Source organism: Semicossyphus pulcher, unplaced genomic scaffold, assembly GCF_022749685.1.
Source record: "Semicossyphus pulcher isolate SPU_LCO1_2020_fin unplaced genomic scaffold, fSemPul1.0.p SCAF_1, whole genome shotgun sequence".
Taxonomy (NCBI): Eukaryota; Metazoa; Chordata; class Actinopteri; order Labriformes; family Labridae; genus Semicossyphus; species Semicossyphus pulcher.
The window spans coordinates 12597492-12620585 of NW_027211603.1; the positions used below are offsets into that span (position 1 = coordinate 12597492).

General features: G+C 39.4%; 2 protein-coding genes across 3 annotated transcripts; one reads left to right on the forward strand and one right to left on the reverse strand.

Annotated features, from left to right (window-relative positions):
• Positions 1-680: 680 nt before the first annotated feature.
• On the reverse strand, positions 681-9718 carry cul4a (cullin 4A). Of its 2 annotated transcripts, XM_069657229.1 has the most exons (20): positions 9089-9718; positions 7864-7979; positions 7544-7647; positions 6783-6852; positions 6625-6698; positions 6374-6536; positions 6196-6285; positions 6016-6098; positions 4801-4868; positions 4440-4558; positions 4128-4320; positions 3837-3941; positions 3599-3709; positions 3092-3177; positions 2834-2941; positions 2540-2653; positions 2353-2458; positions 2075-2247; positions 1652-1804; positions 681-1567 (listed from the first exon to the last, which is right to left on the reverse strand). In XM_069657229.1, the coding sequence occupies exons 1-20, from the start codon at positions 9228-9230 to the stop codon at positions 1472-1474; spliced, it is 2274 nt and encodes a 757-aa protein (XP_069513330.1). In that variant the 5' UTR covers positions 9231-9718; the 3' UTR covers positions 681-1471. The 2 variants fall into 2 exon arrangements, with proteins under 2 accessions (XP_069513330.1, XP_069513322.1); XM_069657221.1 differs by lacking the exons at positions 7544-7647; positions 7864-7979; positions 9089-9718 and having other exon boundaries at positions 2834-2956; positions 6783-6846.
• Positions 9719-10885: 1167 nt separating this feature from the next.
• tgfbrap1 (transforming growth factor, beta receptor associated protein 1) lies at positions 10886-21135 on the forward strand. The gene is made up of 13 exons (XM_069662056.1): positions 10886-11081; positions 12822-13537; positions 14069-14263; positions 14660-14814; positions 14919-15001; positions 15861-16041; positions 16148-16308; positions 16679-16736; positions 16825-16968; positions 17268-17411; positions 18299-18455; positions 18633-19084; positions 19235-21135. The coding sequence occupies exons 2-13, from the start codon at positions 12841-12843 to the stop codon at positions 19421-19423; spliced, it is 2616 nt and encodes an 871-aa protein (XP_069518157.1). The 5' UTR covers positions 10886-11081; positions 12822-12840; the 3' UTR covers positions 19424-21135.
• The last annotated feature ends 1959 nt before the right edge of the window (positions 21136-23094 follow it).

Here is a 23094-nt window from a genome sequence, read left to right on the forward strand (position 1 = left end):
CGGAAAGAGAACACACAATGATCTTACTTATAGTATTTGCTGAGTGATACAAACTAAAACATGTCTTGTAACAAAATGAGTAAATAATGTCAGTTTTTTTATGCTTAAATTGAACACCAGGCATCTACATAGAAGACAGAAGTCCTCCATGCTTGCTTGCCTAAACTGACACTGACACCATTTGAACTTATTTTTGTAACTAAGATTTATTTGCATAAAATAAGATTAGACTTGTTTGTGCACTGGCAGCAGAGGCGAGCATTGTTTAAAAGGTTACCAGTAGCATTACCATTACTCTTACAGTGAAACAAATACCAATAGTGTAACTTTTTTCTACTTCGAACTTTTGAAATGTATTCACACTTGCCATAACCACACTACAGGCTGTATGGGTTGTAGCTGCTGCTGTTGTGGGCAAATCACATATTGAATAAGTGTAGTGACACTTCAGGTGAGCTGTGAGTAAAACCATACAAATAGTATTTTTGACAAGATCTTGGAGAAAAAAGGATCAAATGCAAGTGTTGTTTGACCAGAGCAGTTTGGATACTACTTGGTACTTATATTTTGCTTTGAGCCCTAACTTCGAACTACATATTAAGCTGAAGCTAAGAGAGTGTTAAAAAACTACCACGAGCTGGAGATCAACAAATCCTTCAGTGAATCATTAAATATCCATTTATTCAGGTTCACTTTTCTCACTCTTACATAGAATACAATCTGATCTACAAAAACGTCAGCACATGACATTGGACATTTGGACATTTTGGTCAAAACATATAAGGTACCCAAAGAAATACCCAAGTGGCTCGCCTGCATGTCATTCAGCTTCTGTATCACAAGCAATAAACCCTCCCCTCTGACCCAAACATGTCCAACCGAAACCCCTCTTTATCCCTCTCAAGTCTTTTCTTAAGTCTCTTCTTGTCCTCAGCAGCTGTTTCTCTGCCAAATCAAGCAACCAACCAATCAGGTTTACACTCAGCAGTTGATGAAGCCAATTATATGGATAAACCTTGATCAAAAAATAAAATAAAACAAAAAAATTAAAACTCAAGACAAACCGACTATAGTAGAAAATAAGTGATTTTAGAACGACTTGATGGAGAAAAAAAAATCCCAATCCCGAGGAGAAAGAAAAGCCCAAACAGAACAAAGGAAAGTGCCAAGTTATTTTCAGTTGTGTTTTGCATTAGCAGATTCGTAAGTCACATAAACCAACCATCAACAACCCGGGTCATTCCTCCAGCCCCCTCCCACTAAAAATAACACAGAGTGGGAACAGTCCAGCCAAGTCTCTCTCGTCTCTCTGGAGCTCTTTGTGATCTGGACGCTGCATCCAGGATCGTGTATGGAGGGAAAGATGAGCACCAGAGGAGAGTCTGGGGGCTGAAGGGCTGTGATGCTGTTTTGGGGGGAGCCAGCTGTACGCTTGCTGTGAGGAAAGCATGGCCGTAACAGTGGAACCCCTTCAGGCAACATAGTGGTACTGGTTAGGAGTCTCCTTGTCCCGTTCCATGTAGTCTCTGTCTATGAGCGACTCGATGCGCTTCTTCAGATCTCCCGGCTGTGGAGAGGAAAGCGAGTTAGACTTTGATGAGCTTTGTGTTTGAAGACAATATAATTAAACAAGATGGTTAAGATAGGTCACCTTGACGGGGAACTTCAGCTGGTTGTAGAGCTCTGATACAAGAAGGTTGTGACTGAGGGTCTTCCTCATCTTCATGATGCGCACCACAGCTGCATCGATTTGATACTGTCTGTCTTGGAACACACGCTCTGTGGTGCTCACCTGCTCCTCTACCTGTTAGACAAATGTGTATGAACAAGTTAAAACCCCCTTTTGTATAGGGAAAACAAATATAGGTGATAAGAAAAAGAAAAAGCCAGCAAGGGAAATAAATTAAGGATAAATGGAACAGATCTTGAGACGACAAGAAGCACAACTATAAAAAGAAAATGGGGATATTTAACTTTTTACAAGGCTCGACATGATACCAATGAAATAGAGCTGTTAATAAATTAATCTACAACACAATAGAGATGCAAATTAAAGTCCCAAGCAGATTTTTACCGTCTCCTTCATTTGGATCTGGTTGATCTTGATGCGGAACAGTTTGTGTTTGAAGTCGTTGTTGAAATTGAAACGATCTCCATCCTCCACATCTTTCCCTCTGGGGTTCTTGTTGAGAACGCGTGCTTTTCCACAGGCCAGGGACTGCAGCGTACGCTTGAGCTCTCCCTCCTCTGTGCAGGATAAGAGAGAATGATTATGAAATACAGTGGGTGCTTCTCCCACCGCGGAATACTTATGCGTCACATTAGAGTTAGGGTGAGGGTAAACATGTTTACCGATGCCAGTGGCGGTGCGAATCTCCTCCATGCTGAATTCCTCTCCCTCAGTAAACATCAGCAGCACCAGCGTCTGGAACAAAGAGACCTGCAGCTCCTTCTTCCCCTGCAGGAGAAAGCATTCATTGTAAGTGCAGCTCATACATTTATTTTCCAGCCAATCTTTCAAGATGTCTCATACCCATACCTCTTTAAACTCCGCCTTTAATACAGCATGGCCCAGTGTGGGCTGCCACTGCAGCTTCCTCCCGCTGTGTTTCCCCAGGTAGAACAGCTTGAACACCTCCTGGAGTTTTACCATCTTTCAAAACATAAGATGAAGTTTGTGCCATGATTGCCCTAATGTTTTTTTTTTTATTGACTGATCTGCTTATTATTTTATATAAAATGTGATAAAGTGTAATATGTCCAGTTTGTTAAAATGTCTTGTTTTGTTTGTCAGAAGAAATATGGTTTAATTTAGAAACATAGAAAAGCTAACCTCTGAGGGCAGGTGGACCTCCATGGGTGTGTATGAAGGCCAGTAGCCCATGGTGAGGATGTTGACAGTAAGTTCTATGTTGCTCGGCTCACTCTGGTTCTGCATATACTGATTAAAAGAAATCTTAACGTTTAAAATTACACATAAAAAAAACCCATTAATTTACACGATACAGTGGGATGCATGCACACAGTGTAATTATGAGATATATATCTTGCACATGCATGTTATAAGTGTGTGCACAGAGGCTGCACAAACCTGTTTGAACTGGATCATTATGTCTTTGGACAGCTCCATGTCCTTGAACATCCCCTCGAGCTTGCTGGTGAACGCTGCTCCGCATTCTGGAAGAAGTGAAAACCAAACAATATCACAGCTGACTTCTCATTACACCTCACACGCGCACAAATGACTATATCAGATTTTGTTTTTACGCTTCATTTACTGTAATGCTGGTTATTTTTCATACTGCGCTGTGAAGGGGAAGATCATGAAGGAACTTAAAGACTTCACAAATACAATTATAGACAAAACGTCATCATATATTGTACAGAGCAGGCCAGTTCAACAAAATTGCATACCTCTTAAAACCTTATAAATTGGCCATACATAAGTAGACAGCAAAGATTACAGTCTCAGAAGGGGAAAGGTTAACATATACCCAACAGTGTAGGAGCAACATTGACTGCGGTACCCATGCGTTAGTTGAGGTTCTGATTACTGCCAACGTGCTAATTCAAAATAGACATTAGACTAGTGTTTTACCATGTTTGAGCTTGGAGAGCATGGACTTTTCAGCATCAACAGAAGCACTCTTGCCGACCAGCAGACGCTTGGCCAAGTCCTTCTTATAAAAAGCTTCAAACACATCTTTTCCTGCAGGCAGAAAAAAACAAAACAGGTCTCGTCAGAGTTTAACAAGCTTCACTGTGGTTAGTATAATTATTGACTGTGAGAACAAAAACATATGCATTCACTAAACACACACAGATGTTTAACTGACCGTGAATGAAGCGAAAAATGATCATTATCTTGTCCAGGATTCGCTCCAGCTCCTCCTCTGTGGCCTCCTTGTTCCCTGCTCTCAACTTAGAGTCCACATATTTAGCTGAACAGGAAGATAACAAAGAAACCTGTTATCACATGTTGGAACTAATAAAAACAACTACAACATATGCTGTGTCAAATCATTAATGAGTTTGTGTTTTGCACTTTAAACTTGTAAAACTGACAGAAATAGGGCATCAAAGCCACAACTGGTGTGTGAAGTTGTGTATTTGTCTGTGTGACCCACCAATAAGCTCAGCAGGTTTGTTGGGCCTCTTGTTGATGAAGGTCTCGAAGGCCTCCTTCATGGCGTTGATGAATCCCTCATTCCGCGTAAAGCAGCACTGTGCCACGTTGTCCATCTTGTCCTTGAAGTCCAGCAGCTCTTGCACCATGTCCTTGTCTTTCTCTGGAGTACAGACAATCTCTCCACCGAAGGACTGAGACCAGAGAAAGTGTAAATGTGTTAACATGCATGGAAGTGAAAGGTGGTAGTTTCTTGGTAGTACTGTTCTATGAGTGGCATGTCTACATATATGTTTGTTAAGTAACAGTGTACCTTTATGTAATCCCTCCAGAACTGCAACAGTGTGGGAAGTCCTCCCTTCACCTTGCTGAAGAGCTGGTACAGGAGGGCAAGCTCAGTCACACGATTCTCATCCAGCAGGGTGCTCAGACCTGGAACAAACACATTTCCAATATTGCATGTGTGCGTGGTTATGTGTTATTAATATGAAAAAATACACATTGTACTGCATTTTAAAATGTAATGTTTATAACTAAATTAAATCCTCAAAATGAATGCATGGATACAGCTGTACAAAGAGTGTAGATAATATTTTTTGCTTCAGTCAAATGTAATATCTTCGGCCTCTCAGAACACATCAATGCTAGTGCCAAGGACCTGACTTAAAACATACCTTTTTGTAGTATTGCAGTCATGTGTTCTCCTAAAAGTTGTTTTTCAACACAGCTAATGAGGGGTTTCCTGTAAGACAAAGAGGACAAAATAATGAGACATGAATCTAAAGCTGGCTCGATGGGTAAATCTTCTAAGTTTGTCTTTTGATCTTCTGAGCGCCTTTAAAGAAAACAACTTCAATCACACCTCCTGACCTTTCTGCACAGCACATTTTCCAATTAAAACTCTTCACAAATTATTTGTGGGGAAACTAATGAAATCTGGATTTACAACTAAAGCTCTGGAATCATGGGTTTAAAAGGACTTAAAAAACCCTAAGTGTTAAATTAGGTCTAATGGTTTGGCCTTCATATAGTGTGGATTTTTACTTTATTAGATCAACATTTTTAAAATCCAATGTGAGAAAAAGCTACTAACTTCTTACTAACGAGGGGGAGTAAAAGACAGCTAGGGAGGGAGCTACTGGTCCAAAAGTATAGACCAGTTAACACTTGTAAATACCACAATGTCCATGCATATTGTATGTATTTTCAACTCCTCCTCAAATTCAAGCATGCTTTTATTGCTATTGTTAAACAGGTGCAGTTGGCCTGATGGTAGTAAAGGAATAGCAATTTATGATTATTTCGGTTTCTTTTCTTTTGCAAAGGTTTGTATGCCCATGATTTTTCTTTTTTAAATTGTAGTAGTGGTTTTAAAAATAAATTATGTACTTTTTGAGCTGGGCAAGACACTCCATCTGGAGATGCTTAGATTCAAAATCGCTGGAAAGTGAAGCGTGTTTGATAAAGCATGGGGACCAGTGTTGGGACAGCTAAGGGGTTTGAGGGGGGGGTAACATTGTGGGTTGAAGGATCGACCATATTAACAGTGGTAGCTGTACGTCTACTTGCTTTTTAAACTGTTATTTAATTTTGTTTTCTAACATGAGTGATGCTTTTTACCTACTTCACCCATTGTTCACCCATTGGTATGAAATCCACCATATAACAATGATTATTATTATTGAAACTGTATGTTCTTTCAGACGCTGTTTTGTTGTTTGAAAGAAAAAAGGGAAAGACTTAAGAATGTGGAATGTACCTAATTATAATGTGCAATAAAAATTTATATTACTGTTTACTGTATTACTAGCATGTCTTTCTCTGTGCTGTGCAACAATAACATTATTTATAATAAATTAAATAACATAAATAAGTAAATGAAACATTACTGAGTGCTCTGGTCGAGGTAGCTCAAGATGCGATCGTTCTCCTCTTCCAAACGACGAGCCACATGGTGCAGGTACTCAGGCACCTGGACACAATACAGACACACACATGCAGAGCAGGTTAAGGCTGAATAACTTTGACCAAATGACACACCACAATCATAGATCCTTTAAGAGTCTCACATCTCTTTCTTGCATCAGCCGCTGTCCCTCTGCTGCATACAGGCGATTGGTCTCAATCAGAAATCTCTCCTCAAAGGAATCTTTGTAAACCTGAACAGTCAGACAGTTAACAGATTAAAACAAAGACAAACATTCAGCTCATTTACTAGTTAGTTATGCTAAACAGGTGATCATTTACCTGTAGGTCTGACAGCATGCCCAGTAGACTTCTGAGCAGACTGCGGTCTATTGTCTCTCCATTTCGCTCAAGTTCTATCTGCTCCAAAATACCATCCACCGTGCGCTTCTGAACTGCGCTGTCACTTACAATATGGGTACGAAACAGCTCCAACCCTGTGTCCCTGCAGGATATACAAAGCATCAGTCAGCCTCAGTGCACCTTCACAAACAAAATAATATATGTAATGTAGTATTTAAGTGTAATCTTACCAGATGGAGGGGAGGAGGGAGTTCTGTAGCACATAAGTACGATCCAGGAAGAGAAAGATACTTCGGATCATTATCTATAAATGGAAAAAAAAACATGGTATTTACATCCTTAAAAGACTCTTTCCAATTAGCCAAACACTGTCAGACATCAGACTTACAGTTTGCCTGCAGTGATCCTGCCAGCAGCGATTCATTCGCTTCAAGAAGGAAAGGTTATCCAAAGACTCTGTGAGCTCCAAGTTAAGGAAGAGAAATTCACTCATGTCTCTAAACCAAAATTATAAATGACATTATAAATAAGTTCACAGTATCCAGGCAGCATCACTTCAAAACCTCTAAAGTCCTCAAAGCAAACAAGCCAGCCAACACATAGCATACGAAGATAACATGATTAGCTTCACTATGATGAGTGAATTATGTTAATGAGTGACTTCATGTTTTGTTATAAGGTCTTTGTTTTGGTGTACAATATGACATCTTTACTCCATCTGCCAGTGACAGCTACTGCTGGTTAAACCAAATCTGGATTTGGAAATACTAAGTACAACTCCAAACCTGTCATATGTTGACCCCTTGTGAGAAAAAACTGCAATAACAGCTGAAATGATGACAGCAGAGCCAGGACCTCTCTCTGTTAAGTTTAATGCTGCCATTGCTGATGAACAATACTAGCAACGTTGTGTTTAAAAGCAGGCTGAGAACAGACTTAATGCAGTCGTAATGGTTAACAGTAATTGGGTGGTTTAATACTTTTCTTAAGCGCAAAGGAAGACTCTCTCTCACAATGATTCTCATTATTAAAAATGTACAAACATCTCAATATGTTTCCTATTAGTCACCAGCCTCAGTAAATGTCTCAGCAGGTTTGATACATAGCTTGGCTGACCTCTGACCTGGTTGTAGCCCATTAAAAGGATATTCTCTAAACTGGTGGATCTGGGCCTGCACGTGATCTTCACAGACCTGCCGGAGCTGCTTGTACAGCGTGGGGGAGACTTTATACGAACAGAGGTTCTCCACCGCCTTTGAGAGAGAGAGAGAGAGAGAGAGAAAGAGAGAGGGAGGGAGGGGGCCACAGACAAGGGGAAGAGATGAGTGCATAAGAGATCAAAATAGCAAGGGGAACACTTAATGTTTCTTGATTAAAAAAAGATTGATTAAAAATATAACAATGACATACAGAGTAGTTAGGTAAAGAAGAATTGATCTGCAGGCGTTAAAAAAGCATAGACAGCACACCTGATAGAGCTCCTCCAGATTGTACTTGATGGAGGTGCTGTTCTGAATGGCACCCACTGCATCTCGAAGTTTCAGCCATGTGTCCTCAGTGTAGTTCTCCGCTAGTTTTGGCCTGTCTGTTATAAAAACACAAGAACAATGTTACTTTATATACCACCGACAAACTAACAGGAACTCATTTATATAAAGTTGATTTTTTCAAACAAATGTTGAAAGTAAGAAATATATTTCTACAAGCAGTTTCTCACTTAACTTAATATCAAAATCTGCATTAGGCAACATTGAATATATGTTGTCGTTGTTTTGGGAGGTTAACATGCAAATGGAGAAGAAAAGGTAATATTAGTTTTCATGGTCATTATTGAAATGACCGAAAATGACCGAAGGAGTGCTTCCTGAACTGCACACTTTGGACCCAGAGGTGAGAAAGTAAACACGGATTTATCATGGCATGAGGTGCAGAAAGCAAATTTGACTCTATTCAAGAAATATTCAATATCTGTCTTGTTACCTAATGACTGGACTTTTATTGTTCTGTTATTACTAAGGACTCTAGTTCATATCAACTATTACCTCTTAGACGTAGTTTATTTTTTTATAATCACTTGCTCTTTAAAATGAAAAAAGTGTATCAAAAGTAAAATAGTTATGCATAATTTCTTATTTTATCAGCAATGCAATTAAACATGTTTGGTTGATTTAATGCTGTATCTAATGTAACTTAATGCTGCTACTAATGTTAATGTCCTTTTCTCTCTACTTGCATTAAAGCAAAAAACAAATCCTTGTCTGTGTACACATACCTGGCCAATAAAGTAGAATTTGATTCTCTTAAATTTATGGAGTGAATAAAATGACTCCCAGGTGACTAGTTTACTGGCTATTTACGTAGTGTTTTATTATGTTTCACAGATACACTGGCGTATACCTTTCTTATTACTGATTAACCCTATGATTGGACAACCAGAATTTGTTAAACCACCTCCCATAAAATCAATAAATCAAGCAAAACAAATCTCAAATCTTTGGAAGATGTAAACGTGTGATTACAAAAACAAACCCTGTTCCAATCTGATATGTAAAGCATTTGAAGTCACGTACTAACCAGAACAGTAAGTTTACATTTTCTGTAAAAAAAATATACAAAATCAAGAAACAGACAACTTTAACAGTAGGATCTAAAACTGTAGTAACTGATATTGTTACATAACACAGGTTATGGTACCTTTGAAATTTTTGATCACTAATTTCTTTGAAGCTCCACTCTTGCTGGAGGCCACGGCGGAGGTCCTGGCCATCCCGTTGGTGTTGTGCTCCGTTATAGCAGAGAAGCTGGCTCTCTTGTCCTGTCGGGTGTCCTCTGCCATTATCAGATTAGCGCTTTGGCTTAACGCTGTATGGTTCAAGTGTTTTGCTAAGTTAGTGTTGAATTGTTCAGTCGCCTTGTTTATTTACTGTCAGAAACACAGCCTCTCTGTTGAACCAGTGGCCTTTGGTTGACACCACGGACAGTCGTGACGTATTTAAAACACATTTACAAACTCACAGCTAACCTCAGGTTGATTAATCAGAAAACATAACTACCGCCAGCTGAGTAAACAGATAGCTAGCTAACAGACTAACTGCAGCACACTTTAGCTAACATTTTTCTCCACAACACTTTAGTTAGCATTAGCTTCACAGGCTAGTCCATACAGATCTACACTACTTGCAGATTTTAAGGAGTTCAATTATTGTATTTTGCGGCAGTAAACAAACACGTAAAAGCGACATAGTTAGCGTTGATATAACAGACCCATATTATTGGTGGCTTTCTTTACCCACACAGCTAGCTAGCACAACAAAATGGCTTTTCCCAGACAGTTCAGTTGGACAGGTGCATCTTGGGTGAAAAGCGGCCGAGTTGCGTTCAGTGACAGTTTGTACTTTTGTTGTCAGTTACAGTTATTTAAAAAGACACTGGACTGGTTCTCAAAACATGAAATTACATAAATATTTTTGCTGGGGTAATTTTATTCTATTTTGTCATTTACTGATTTATCTTTTCTTTTATGCAATTAAATCATAATTTATTAGTTGATTGGATTTTTTAAATTTGGAATCAGAGCTTCAACTTGTATTTTAAGTTATAGATCAGAATCAGATCAGAATCAGTATCAGTTTTATTGGCTAAGTATGTGGCACATACATGGGATTTGACTTTGGTTTTTCTATATCTCAAAGTATGCTTTAAAAAAAAAAGTTAATCATAACAAAAAATATTGGGGGTTTGTATGTATAACTTGTGATGGTGATGTATATTAATGTATACTCTGTTCAAGAAAAAAAAACTGTTAATCCACAAAACAAAAAAACTCTCTAAGTACAGACACACAAATTGACATACTAAATTTTAAACAAGGACAGGTTAGACAAAGGTAACACTTCAACACAAAAAACTAAAACTGCTATACATACTAAATATCATAAATATAGTAAATTGAAAAGTACATTATTTGACCAGAAAATGTAATGAAGTAGAAGAAGACATTAAAAAAGTCAAGTAAAAGAACAAGTATCATAAAGTTGTCTTTATCACTTACATTATCAGCAATGTAAAATATCTAATTACAGCTGACATTTCAGTAATATTTAACAGCAAAGATAGTCACACTACAACATTATATACACCCTCAGAGTAGGTATTTCGACTTGTCATAGCATAAAATGGCAAAGTTCCATTTAATTTCCCTGTAAGCTGTTCCAGTGAGTCAGCACCTTGAATGCAGCCATCATTCATGTTTTGTCTTGTTATGTCAAAATGTCTGCTGTATTTGAGTATTATGATTTACTGTAGATAAGGTTGTTATTATAATATTACAAAACCTGTCACGGTTGATAAATAACTGCCTTGCTTACACATTTTAAGCAGTCAGTGTGATGAAAACCCGTCCCTAACAACCTTTTTACTTGCAGTATTGAACGCACCCATGTATCACCTGCAGCCAGCAGGAGTAGTTCAGAACAAATGGGCGGTGTTTCATATTGGACAAGGAAGACCTAACACTACCATTCAAGCCATATTTTCCGCTTGTCGGTGCGGTGCCGACCCGAGCACCATGGCTTTCTTAATGTTCGACTGTAAATTAAGCTCGTGGCGTCTCTTTGTGGAGTAGTAGGGCTCGCCCTGTTTGTGGTGGTGACTGGCCTGCCGTCCTGAGCGCTGTCTGTCTGCAGCGGTAGGTATGCTCGCTTACGCCAACAGCTGTAGTAGAAACTAGGGAGGGAGTTGGTGCGCAGAGCATCATCCCAAGAGATGTGAAGCCGGTTTAAATCAAGGGTGGACATCCCACGGTTTTTGTAGTATAACAATACAGATTGTTTAACACAGTACCCTTCCTTTAGCCGGATCTAGCTCAGCGTTAATTAGCTTGCTAGCATTGGCACCACTTGAGAACTGTCTATTTAAGCTAACGTTAGCTAAGCTAGCTGGCCCAAAAGCTACATTACTGAATTAAAAAAAACGACCACGACCTCCTCACAAGCTCAATTTACGTTACCTTATTTACTTTTGGACAGCCCGTGTTAACCAGTAAACTTTGTTGTGCTATCATTAATACACACTAAGGATTTTGCATGCTAGCTAGCACTAACGTCATTAGCTAGCTATTACCTCTTGAGCAACCTTACAGGAGAGAGTGTGTTAGCTTGTGTTTCACAAAATTGGCCCAAGCAAGAAACCTTTATATAAAGGAGGGTAACTAAGCTTCATTCACTGCACAGAAGATAATGGAAAAGATGTTATCATATCAGGAGCGAGGTTAAAGATATCTAAACATCTATATATATCTATATATCTATAACATCTATTGCAAAGCAGAGCAACCAATCAGTCATTTAAATATGATCAATTGCATGTGTAGCCAATTGGGCCAGTTCGAAAAATACTACATTTTTGTGCTCAACTCAACTTTAACTATTATATAGCACATTTCATACATACAAGCATGCAACCCCAAAGTGCTTCACAAATGATCAGACAGTAAAATAGAACATAAATTGACAACAAATACAATTTTAAAAGACTAAAACAAGGAAGTAGGAAGGAATAAAAATAGATGTGAGTAAAGAAATGAATCACTAAAGTAACCAATAAAATGTTAGTAATCAATAAATTACAGTCAAAAGTTTAAGACAAGATAAATACCAGAGGTAAAACTTGTGTACTGTATCAAACAATAATTGGGACTTTGACTATAAAATTACTCCAAAAAAGCCGGATTAGAAAGAGGTGTTTCATTTCCTTTTAAAAAGGAAAGTAAAAGGAAAGACTTGCCGTTTTGATATCGAGAGACAGTGAGTTCCGTAGTTTAGGCGCATAAAAACAGAAGCATGTATGAATGTCTTGCGGCCAAAATGTTTAGCTCATACAGTATTTGGGGCGTACAATACTATGGTGGCAAGGAAGAACAACACAAAAAACAAGCAAACATGATACACTTTCATATGTCAACACTTAGTCCCTTAACAAAGTCACCTGCCGGATAAGTAAACATGTACTGTAACATACAGTCATCAGTCATGTCAAACAGACTGTGAGTCTGGCAGACATTTTCTGGAAAAAATTGAAATTTAATAATCATAGTAGACTGTCCAGTAGATAATAAAGTGTATTTCAAAGCTGTAATGTCGGGAAGTTGTGAGAATTTTTTGTCACAAATTTTAGAAATTGGCGTAACTAAGGCTTTGTACTCGTGTGTCATTATTCAGAGGTAAATCATACTGAAACAGGCAAACATCAGAACCGCCTAAAAGCAGAGTAGATCCAGAGTTTGTTGTCAATGAGGGACACACCCATGCCTCAGTTCCCATTGCTGAATAATGTATCACAGGAAAATGTTTTGCAGTGTACTGTCATATTGATTGATATTGAATTTGTCTGGAGTTTTGTTGATGCCTGTCTGTCTTGTATCATCTAGTGTAGATGCCTTGGCTGAGATGAGTGTGAAGGCTTTTGAGCTTGTCCCCGCTGTGGAGCGAGATCTCCTCATGGGCGACAAGGCTCGCATCAACATCGAGTGCATCGAATGCTGTGGAAAGCACCTGTACCTGGGTACCAATGACTGCTTCATCCACCACTTCCTGCTGGACGAGGTCACTTCCTCTAAGGGGAAACTGAGTTACTCTGCTCAGAAACTGCTGCACAAATATCTGGGCCTTAAGAAACCAGTTGCTGAGCTGCGTGCTGCCTCCGCTCTGGAGCGTCTGATAGTGCTTTGTGATGCAATAGTGTTCCTCGTTGACATGGTGACACTGGAGACTGTGCCCTCGGCGGCAGGAGGTGGAGCAAAGATCAGGGGTGTGACAGCGTTCTGCATCAATGAAAATCCAGTAAACGGTGATCCGTTCTGTGTGGAAATGGGTGTGCTCTCCTCCAAACGAAGGACAGTGCAGATTTACATGGTGTATGAGGACAGAGTGCAGCTGGTCAAAGAGTTGACCACTCCTGAGCAGCCTTGTGCTGTCAGTCTTGATGGTTACTTCCTGTGCCTGGCCCTCGCTACACAGTACATGATTCTGAACTACAACACAGGAGCCTCCCAAGACCTCTTCCCTTACAGCAGCGAGGAGAGGAGACCCATTGTGAAGAGAATCGGTAGGGAGGAGTTCCTCTTGGCAGCGCCAGGTGGTCTGGGTAAGTCAGGACACAAACAGGATTTATCTTCAGGTCATTGAAGTTTAGCTCCCTCAAAACAGGCCTTAAAAGAACTCCTATTCCTGTAGTTAGCATACGATTGTTTTTGTATGTGGCAGTGGGCTGTCAAGAGAAATCTAGTCTGTAACCTACAAGTGAGACAGGTGGGAAAGGGGATTGTGCATGCAGGTTTTTCAGCCGGCACCATCAGACAGAAATATGATACAACTGTCAGATAATTTATGTGCTTATAATAATTATACATAGGTCTTAAAGAGGCTTAATTTTATTTGAACTGCTGAAACCCTGTTAAGGCACTGGCAGTTTTTCCTCATATTTCAACATATAACAGTTTCATACTTATACATCATACTTAATATAAAGCATTTTTTATGACTGTTATTGTCATTAAGGCTACTAACCTCCATCATTTTGTATTTAAATGTAAAAGTTATGTCTTGACTTAAGAGTGTCTGCATGACGTGTATCTGTTAACCTTATTAAACATCGTCTCTCAACGTCCGCCTCCAGGAATGTTTGCCAATGCAGAGGGTGTATCTCAGCGGGCTCCAGTTAACTGGTCAGAGAGCGTGATCGGTGCTGCTGTGTGCTTTCCGTACGTGGTGGCTTTGGATGAGAGCTTCATCACCATCCACAGCATGTTGGACCAGCAGCTAAAACAGACCCTTTCATTCAGGGATGGACACATTCTACAAGACTTTGAAGGTATCCTCCCTCACTTAGTTTCGACCCCTGTCCTCTAATCAAACCACACATACACAAAAAAAGAAGTAGGAGTTATTATGTAATTGATGTCTGTTTATTCGTGTTGGTTGCTACAGCTTTATTGTTTACAGAGCTCCACTAGTTCCTTTTGATAATACATATTTAAAAGTGTGCTGATATATGAGGTTTCACCTGAAAGAAGCATTATGTGTACCATGTATTAAAGTCTACCAGGCGTCCAGCCTCCTGCAGGTGTAGTCATTAGCATGTATCATCAATGTTACCATTTTTTTATACATGTTAATAAGACTTTTTGAAGGATGTTGTGTCAGACGCAGGAGTTTAATTAAGGTTATTGGTTGTTTTATAAACGGCTCTGACTGTTATATGTCGTAGGAAAAGTCATCCTGGCGTCCACTAAGGCCGTATACGTCCTGGTACCCCTGCCGCTGGAGAGACAGATCCAGGACTTACTGGCCAGTCACAGAGTGGAGGAGGCGCTCATCCTCACAGAGGGAGCACAGAGAAATATTCCCAAAGACAAGTTCCAGGTAACAGTCTCTTGTTTTGATGTTTATGACGTTTCATTCATGGGTCAAACATACCAGGATAACTTTGCCTGGTCTGAATATGTTGTCACTTTCTACGCCCGCAGATTTTGCACAAAAGGATCCTTCAGCAGGCAGGTTTCATACAGTTCGGACAACTTCAGTTCCTAGAAGCGAAAGAACACTTCAGGTGAGAGTCCGTGAAAGTCAGCTTTCGTGTAATCGCTCTGTTTTTGTTTTGGGATCAAACTGTGTGTGGCATGAGTTTTGGAAAAGGCCCAAGGTTTTCCTAGAAAGCCTTCCATAAGTCATGCATAAATATTTTTAGTAATTATTGTCGGATTAGAGTGTTTATTTTTCCATTTCACTCCGGGTACTGACTGCTTGTGACCCTCACTCACCAGTACTTATTGAGCTGAGTTCCTTCAAGAATTTAAATCAAATCACTGTCAGAATAGATATATTTAATCTTGAACAGTGTTCTTGTATCCCATCAAGCCATCCATTTCCCCTCTTTCTATGTTATCGTAGCCTATTAATTCATTGTGACCATTTCTTCAGGCCTCTCTTACATGATAATAACATTTACAATTTGAGTCAAAACAGAAACCCTATTTTACTTAACCTATTGTGGTGACTTGAAAACAGATGCTTTACCACGAAATAGCCTTAATTGCCTGTGCATTAACTTCACTTAATTGCACCTTTTATTGAGTACCTTTAGTTCCCAATCTTTCAAGTTACTATAAAACAATTTAACACACAACTCACCAGGAAGGTTTTGTTTGCAGCCTTGTGTGTCTTTCTGTTTGGATGTTTGTCCATTGGCCAAGTAACTGCTTTGTTTCTGGTGTAAATCTGGATCCACTTCAAGACACTTAAATGATCAATTACCGTATTAAAGTAGTCATTAAAATTGTATACAATTGTTGTGGATTTCAAGCCATGAAATGTTGTTTTCTGTGACTCTTCCTCTAGTTTCTGGCTTCAGTTGTTGACTGCCTCCCTCATCAGTAGTTCTTTTGTGATCCTTCATTTTATATTCGCAGGAAGGGTCAGCTGGATGTGAGGGAGCTGATATCTCTCTACCCACTGCTGCTGCCAGCTTCCTCTTCTTTCACTCGCTGCCATCCTCCTCTTCACGAGTTTGCAGATCTGAACCACCTGGCACAGGGGGACCAGGAGAAAGTGCTGCGATGCAAGAAATTCCTTATCACTTATCTGGGAGAGGTAAATGTAGTAAAAAAAAAACTGATTAATTTGTCCAATAACTCCACTTGTCAGAAGCTGATCCTGTCATGTATTACATAATGTTTTTCATCATCTCCACACTCAGGTACGAAGCACAGAGGTGGCCAATGGCTGTCGAGAGGACGTGGACACTGCGCTGTTAAAGCTGTATGCTGAGCAGGATCACGAGAGCCTTCTAGACCTGCTAGCTTCAGACAACGCCTGCCTACTGGCAGACAGCGTGCCATGGCTGGAGAAATTTCACAAGTATGTAAACTGTGGAGGTCCTTTCACAAATAAGTAGAACTGTTATCTATTATTGGAATGGAACAAATACAAATAGTTCGTTCAGACTAAAGGGGAAGTACATATTATATATTATTACCAAGTTGTCTTAGTGTTTTGCCCACTTTTCTCTAAAGCCTCTCCTTTTTATTCCATCTCTATAAAGTAGAGGTGTTGTATCGTACATCAGCAATAAGCTTCTTTTTAACTCATTAACTCTCCTGTTAATTACCAGCCTGGTAAAGCTTTAATACTCTGTCCAGCTCAGTAAAGCCAATTTAATTACTTTGTACAAACATAGTACCTTGAAAGACGCAGCTTTGCTTCATTAAGTCGATTTTTCTCCTCATAGATATTTTGCACTTGGGCTGCTCTATCATTATAATGGTCAGGATTCTGCAGCACTTCAGGTATGTATGCTTTAAAAGTGTCTCGCATTGAATCAGTTCCAACATGATGTGTAGGACAGTGATCACATTTGCTCTATATTTTGGACAGTTGTGGATTCGGGTAGTTGACGGGGATCTGCAGGACTCCACGAGGTCTGACCTTTATGAGTACATCGTGGACTTTCTCTGCACCAGTTCAAATCTGGACCTTTTATGGAAGTATGCAGACTGGGCCCTGAAGAAGGATCCCACCGTAAGTTACCGGGGCCTTAAATGAACTCAAAGATAGTTCTCTTAACTTGATGTAAAGTTGAATTTTTTTTTTAACAATTAAGACTAGTTGCATTCATTTTTTCTATTTTCTTTATACTTTAATATTTGATGAAGAAAAACATGCTCATTGTTTGACAGGAAAAAAAAGGCTTGATTTTAAAAAATGTCTTCTGACACAGGGGGTTACTGACACTGTCATTATTTAGATCTTTTTAGCATCATGTTCTCCTGAACTGGTAGAACCGTAGTGGTAACTCAGCCTTTCTGTTTTTCTCATAGAAAGGTGTCCACATCTTTACTAAGAGGCCTGCCAGTAATCACCTGTCAGAAATCAACAATGATGATGCTGTCACCTACCTGGAAAAGCACAGCCAGGCGCTGCTACTCTACCTGGAACACCTAGTGCTAGAGAAAAGGACACAGGTACAACAAAAAGATCAAATGAACAGCTTTTGTAACAAATATATCTGTGTGCGAGAATGTACAAAAGAACTGGAAGACCCTTGTCCGTGTCTTGGTTGGCTCTGTTGTAGTGTCCTTGAGCAATACACAACATCTGTTTGCTTTGTTGTAGCTGATCCAAACCTTACTGCAAGGTAGCAAGCATCTTTAGAGGAAATGATAATTTTAGAGGAAAGTATCACTTCCCTAAAGTGCTGAACTATAATGTTATCATCAAAGTACGTAGATGGACTTCAACAGTTTCAGTATTCACCACATTCTAAATGTTTCACTGTTCACATGAGACACAGGGGTTAAGTGGTTAGCACTGTCCCTTGACTTCTTCCTACAATCCTGACCTGTGAGCTCAGTGAATATGGTTGTGTGTACAGTTTCTGCCTGGCTTCTCTAAGGACATTGCAACATAACTAACAAAAAACTGGTAGATGGATGTTTGCCTGAGTAAAACTTTGTTTAACCAAAAAAACGTTTTCAGCGTTGCCCTCCACCAGTTTCACAGGTTTACTCGTAGGCGCGGCCCAGTGCATCGACAGTCTAATCTGATGTTTACTGAAATGCTCCACTGCAGATGTAACTTTCCAATGGGCATGACGGTTCAACCAAAGATGTCCCTTTATATGAGGTTACAATGACAGCTGCCTTTCAGTGTCCAACCTCAAACACTGTTTTTGTCCTTTTAAGTTTTGAGGTTTTGTTGCCTTTTAGATTCAGAATACTGAATCAAGTCCATTTCTGAACATTGCAGTTTGCAAACAATGTAATCACGTCAGGAGGATTTAGCTTTCTCTTTAAGGGTATGATGATTGATTTCAGATTGTTATCTATTCCATGTGTTTTTTAACTTGCAGAAAGAGCAGTTCCACACACACCTGGCTGTGTTGTACATGGAGAGAGTCTTGTCTTTGCTGTCAGAGTCAAAAGACGAAGAGCAGATCACCAGAGCCAGAGACAGGCTCCAAGCCCTGCTCAGGGAGTCCGACCTGTACAGTGTACAGGTTCTTTTGAGTGAGATACAAGTCTTTCAATGCCACTACACTTTTTTATTTTTTACATAGATTGTTCTGTTTTGTGTAAACTTAACTCGTAATTACTGTGTAAATGTAATTAATGCAACTTTGTGGGTGTTAACATCACAATACAGATTTTTGCCCTTAATGTTTCATTTCCTTCTGCTCTGTTTAGTTAAGCTAGAGAACTGTGATCAACTGCTGCTAGAACGTGCAACACTACATGGAAAACTGGAGGAGCATGATAAAGCACTTCACATACTGGTGCACAAGCTCAGAGACTTCCCGTCTGCTGAGGCCTTCTGTATATGGGCTTCTTCCTGTCGGGATTCAGCTTACCGACAGCAGCTGTTTCACCTGCTCTTGGAAGTGTATTTAAAGGGGAACCAGGCAGCAGCAGGAGGTGGCAGTGGAGACCTGGATATGGCTGCCGTGGACCTCCTAAATCGGCACGGCGAGGTGTTTGATGCGGCTCGCGTCCTGCGCATGCTCCCCGAGGGCTGGTCTCTGCAGCTGCTGCGGCCCTTTCTGGGTCGAGCTATCAGGGCCAGCATGCACGCCTGCCGCACCTCCCAGATCGCCCTGGGACTATCCCACTCTGAAAACCTTCAACTGCTGCATGACAGGGTGAGAAACGCACAACATTATACAAACACATGCAAATGAGTTAAACAGGTAAATACATCTTCCTTTAACTGCTTTTTTACTGGGTTGTTCGAAAGGCTAAACTTTACTCGACTGTAAACTGGATTGACGCATAATGTATTCTCTCCACAGCTGAAAGAGCGGAAGAAGCCAATCTTAGTGTCTGAAAAGAAGGGATGCCACCTGTGCCACAACACCTTCAGCGAGCCCGACGTGGTGTGTCTGCCGGGTGGAGTGCCTGTCCACAAGCACTGTGTCGCCCAGAGAGTAAGAGACTCTCCCACAAAGAGACAGTTAACTAATAGCAGTAATCACACGTGAGACTCTGCCATTAGAAATGCCATGTGATCTGTGATTAGAGGCACCAAACTAAAGCAGGACATGCTGAGTGTTTGGATGGCTGAGGACTCTGGGAGTAACGATAAGCACAGAACCATAGTAGAGTCTGCTGTGGAGTCGGAGAGAAACAGAAAGAAAGCTGTGCAGGTGTGATAGTGTGTGAGGGAGAAGCAGATGATTTCATCTATTTATTCCTGTGCTGCAGTTATACCACACTTTCAGACTGCAAGTTTTTATTAAAGTAAAAAAAAAACTGCTAAGTCACTCGGCCCTTTAATTAATTTGAACGGAGAATAATCAAAGACAGGCTCCTGAGCTTTAGTGCTGCACCGGTCATCGTCTTTGCTTGATCAGTGCAGAGAAACAGCTCGACCTACAAACATACAATATTTGAACCTGTTGCAAATATTCCTGAAGCATGCATAGTATTACCACTCTTATGGTTCTGGTCACCCTAATCACCTCATATGACTATTGTAATAATATTGTCCTAACTTGCACGTTGCAGTGTAGGGGATTTAATGTGAAATACTACAAAGACACATCAGTACAAATGGAAACAGAGTGTTTAATGTCGGTCTTTTACTCTCCAAGATCTGGTCTCACTGCTGCTTTTTTTTTCTCTCCCTGATGTTGTATTTACAGAACATTTCTGTTGGTAACTTTTCCAGCAGAAATGAATCCAAACCCATTACAATTTGACTTTCCTGTCATCCAGATCAGAGGCCTTGTCTCAGTGTGTCATCTGTGAAACAGCAGCATTAAAACACTACGTGAAATCTTGCATTGCTACACTAGTCATCAGTACATAAAAGGCTGCAGGTTGATCTTCTTCAACAAATCAAATACTCCTTCTGAGGTTATGTCAGAAGGCGCATTGTGAAACAGTTGAGCAGATGTTATGGCTCAAAGTGGCAGATGTGTATAGTGTCATCAGATCATGTGAAATCAAGTTTAATTTTGTCTGGTTGCAAGTAACAAATCAAATAAATCAACAAGGACACTCACTGCCAGCAGGCCATCATATATCCATTATGTTTGTTTAGGCTGGGTACAAAGAGTGATATGATTCATTTAAATCCTGCTTCTCAAAAAAAACAAATCCAAGTCAAATGGTGGCAAACTGACAATATTTAGGAGGGCAACAAGGCGGGGCAAGGAGGTAATGTGTTACAAACTTATGACTTAACATTTTAACTTTCAATAAGACTGTTACAACATTATACTGATATAACTACTATCTGTGGGTAATTGAGGGATTTTTTGTGATGCAGGAGATGTGGAGCATCATTTTCATTCAGGCTGTAAGAGAGTGTTTGACCACCAGATGGAAGTAATGTGTACGATCTTTAAAATAGACTGAACCACAGGTGGAACATATGGAAAGTACTCAACGGTGTATTTAACTGTTATTCAACTAAATGACCTGAATATGCCTTTGAAATAATCTAAAAATATATATGCTACTCAAAAAAATTAAAACAAATTTGATTTAAACATTTTTATAACCGAAATAGTGTGGCCAAAATAAAATAATGCACAGCTGTACTTGTTCAATGTCAGACAGGAAACATCCAGCAGCCACAGCCCACACAGAAAACATCATCCAGCTTTACAAAATCTAAACTTTATTAGAAACCACCTGTTCAACTGTGAAAATGTGTTCCTTTGTTGTTTTTGAGGAAAATATATCAAGCTGTTTGAATTTATTTTCTTCACCACCCCTCAAAACATGAATACACACTCTGGTGTGGCTTCACTGACGGTAACTGACGATGGATTAAAATGTTTTACAAGAAATGGTGACAGGGTAATTGCTCCCCTTCTACATCAGGAATCTTGTGACAGTGTGCAGCATTGGCATGAAACCTCTAGATTAAGAAGCTATCGTGGACTGGGAGTAAATTCTGCTGAATTCAACCCTCTCAAAAACTGAAAGAAACTGATGTCAGCCCTAGCTAATCATAACGACGCGCTTAAATCACAGAACATTGCCTCGTCCTTTAGTGCTTCATAGATGTTCGTCCCAGACAGACTTTACTTTTGGCCTGTGCATAACATGTTTGTGTAGCTAAATTGTGTGAAAAGGAAGAAATCAGGAACATATTACTTATTGACTGCTGGAGGTGCTTTTTTTTTTTGCTTTGCAAAAAATGGCAAACTTTATTTCACTTTGAAAAAGGGTGTTCTACAGAAGAGGATGCTTGATTTTCACAACAGAGAAAAAATAGATGCCCTTAAAAAATTAACAGGATTATTGTGCAAAGCTGCTGTAAAAGGAATACACTCTTCATAAAGTTTAACCAGTGTGTACCTCCATGTTTTCTTTGTCATATTTGTAATGTCTTTCATTATAGAGATGTGCCACTATCTGTCTCTCATTTAAGAGGACCGTCCAGACTAACAGTAATAAAAAAAGCTGCCCCAAAACCAGTACACTTGACATTGAATCCTGTCCCTTCACACACTTAATACTGTACAAGACTGTCATCTAACCTAGTTAACCTAAAAGAGAAAAGCTGTACAAATCTAAATCAAAAAATCAAGACTCCATGAATTACAATTTTTAGGTGCTGTCAGTTTTTCTATAACACGAGAAGAAAAACCCTCCAAAAAAGAAGTTTCTCCTAATTCTACTTTTTTATTTTGAACTTATTTCCACTTCACTGTTGTCGGTTTTGCTTGTTTCTCTGGTGCCTGTGCTGTTGATGCTTTGCCTTCTGAAATTGCAGCCCACTTCTGTGCAAACATGGGACTATTTTTTTAACACGGGGATGTCAGTCTGTAGGCTTGCCTCACTTTCCCTGACAGGAATTCACAGCTTCTGCTCAGCATCTTTCTGTCTGAACTGTTTAAGTGTAGCTTGCTAAAAAAGGCCTCCTAACCATGACTTCAAATAATTTGAAAAATATAGAACAGTTGTGTGAACTCATGCTATTGTATTTTATAAATATATGTAAACTGGTATGTATATACTGCATTTGTACTTGTTTGTTGCTTTCTAAATCAATGCAATGTGGATGGAGTGTACAAACTGTAAATCCGTCCCATTTTAATAAACATGAAACTGTAAAATCTAAAGATAATTTCCACGTGTTTATTGACTTGATTGTTTGACAGAATCTTTTCCTCTTAAGGCTTGACAATGAAGGTTGTGCCAGCTTAAGTGAAATGAAAAATACTTCAGGAAATTGTTTTTTATCAAACCTTTATTTTACCAGGAGTTTTCCCTTTGACATACAAAATCCCTCAAAAGACGGCAGCATAAAAAAGTTTCACATTAAAGATTATAACAAGCAGAAATGACATACAACAATGAATTAGCAGCATTCAGTTAGAGGAAATTCACTGGTCAAATAATTTGTAATGCTGTTTTTTCTAATCTTAATAAATCTTTCTAAAATTAAAATAATGTGTTAATTGCAAAGATTAAAGAAAAAATGTACCAATGTTCCTTCCCATGTTTTTTTAAGGAAGACAAACCAACTTTCTTATACAAGATGCAATGATGTGTGTGGAGCTAGAGCTAGAAGAGGGTTAAGAGGGTTGTTTACTGAGATTTATCATTGGATATAAATTTACTTCCTTAAAAATGTGGATCATGGCAGTATAAAAACACCATGTCTGACATGCACACCTCTGTGAATGCCGGC

What these genes read in the sequence shown, in the direction of transcription:
- cul4a (XM_069657229.1), bottom strand. Translation starts at nt 9,230, where the DNA reads ATGGCAGAGGACACCCGACAGGACAAGAGAGCCAGCTTCTCTGCTATA. An exon ending in TCCCTCCTCCCCTCCATCTG is followed by an intron (nt 6,537 to 6,624) that starts GTAAGATTACAC and finishes TATATCCTGCAG; the next exon opens with GGACACAGGGTTGGAGCTGT. An exon ending in AGGTCCACCTGCCCTCAGAG is followed by an intron (nt 2,654 to 2,833) that starts GTTAGCTTTTCT and finishes ATGTTTTGAAAG; the next exon opens with ATGGTAAAACTCCAGGAGGT.
- tgfbrap1 (XM_069662056.1), top strand. Translation starts at nt 12,841, where the DNA reads ATGAGTGTGAAGGCTTTTGAGCTTGTCCCCGCTGTGGAGCGAGATCTC. An exon ending in GGCAGCGCCAGGTGGTCTGG is followed by an intron (nt 13,538 to 14,068) that starts GTAAGTCAGGAC and finishes GTCCGCCTCCAG; the next exon opens with GAATGTTTGCCAATGCAGAG. An exon ending in TGGCTGGAGAAATTTCACAA is followed by an intron (nt 16,309 to 16,678) that starts GTATGTAAACTG and finishes TTCTCCTCATAG; the next exon opens with ATATTTTGCACTTGGGCTGC.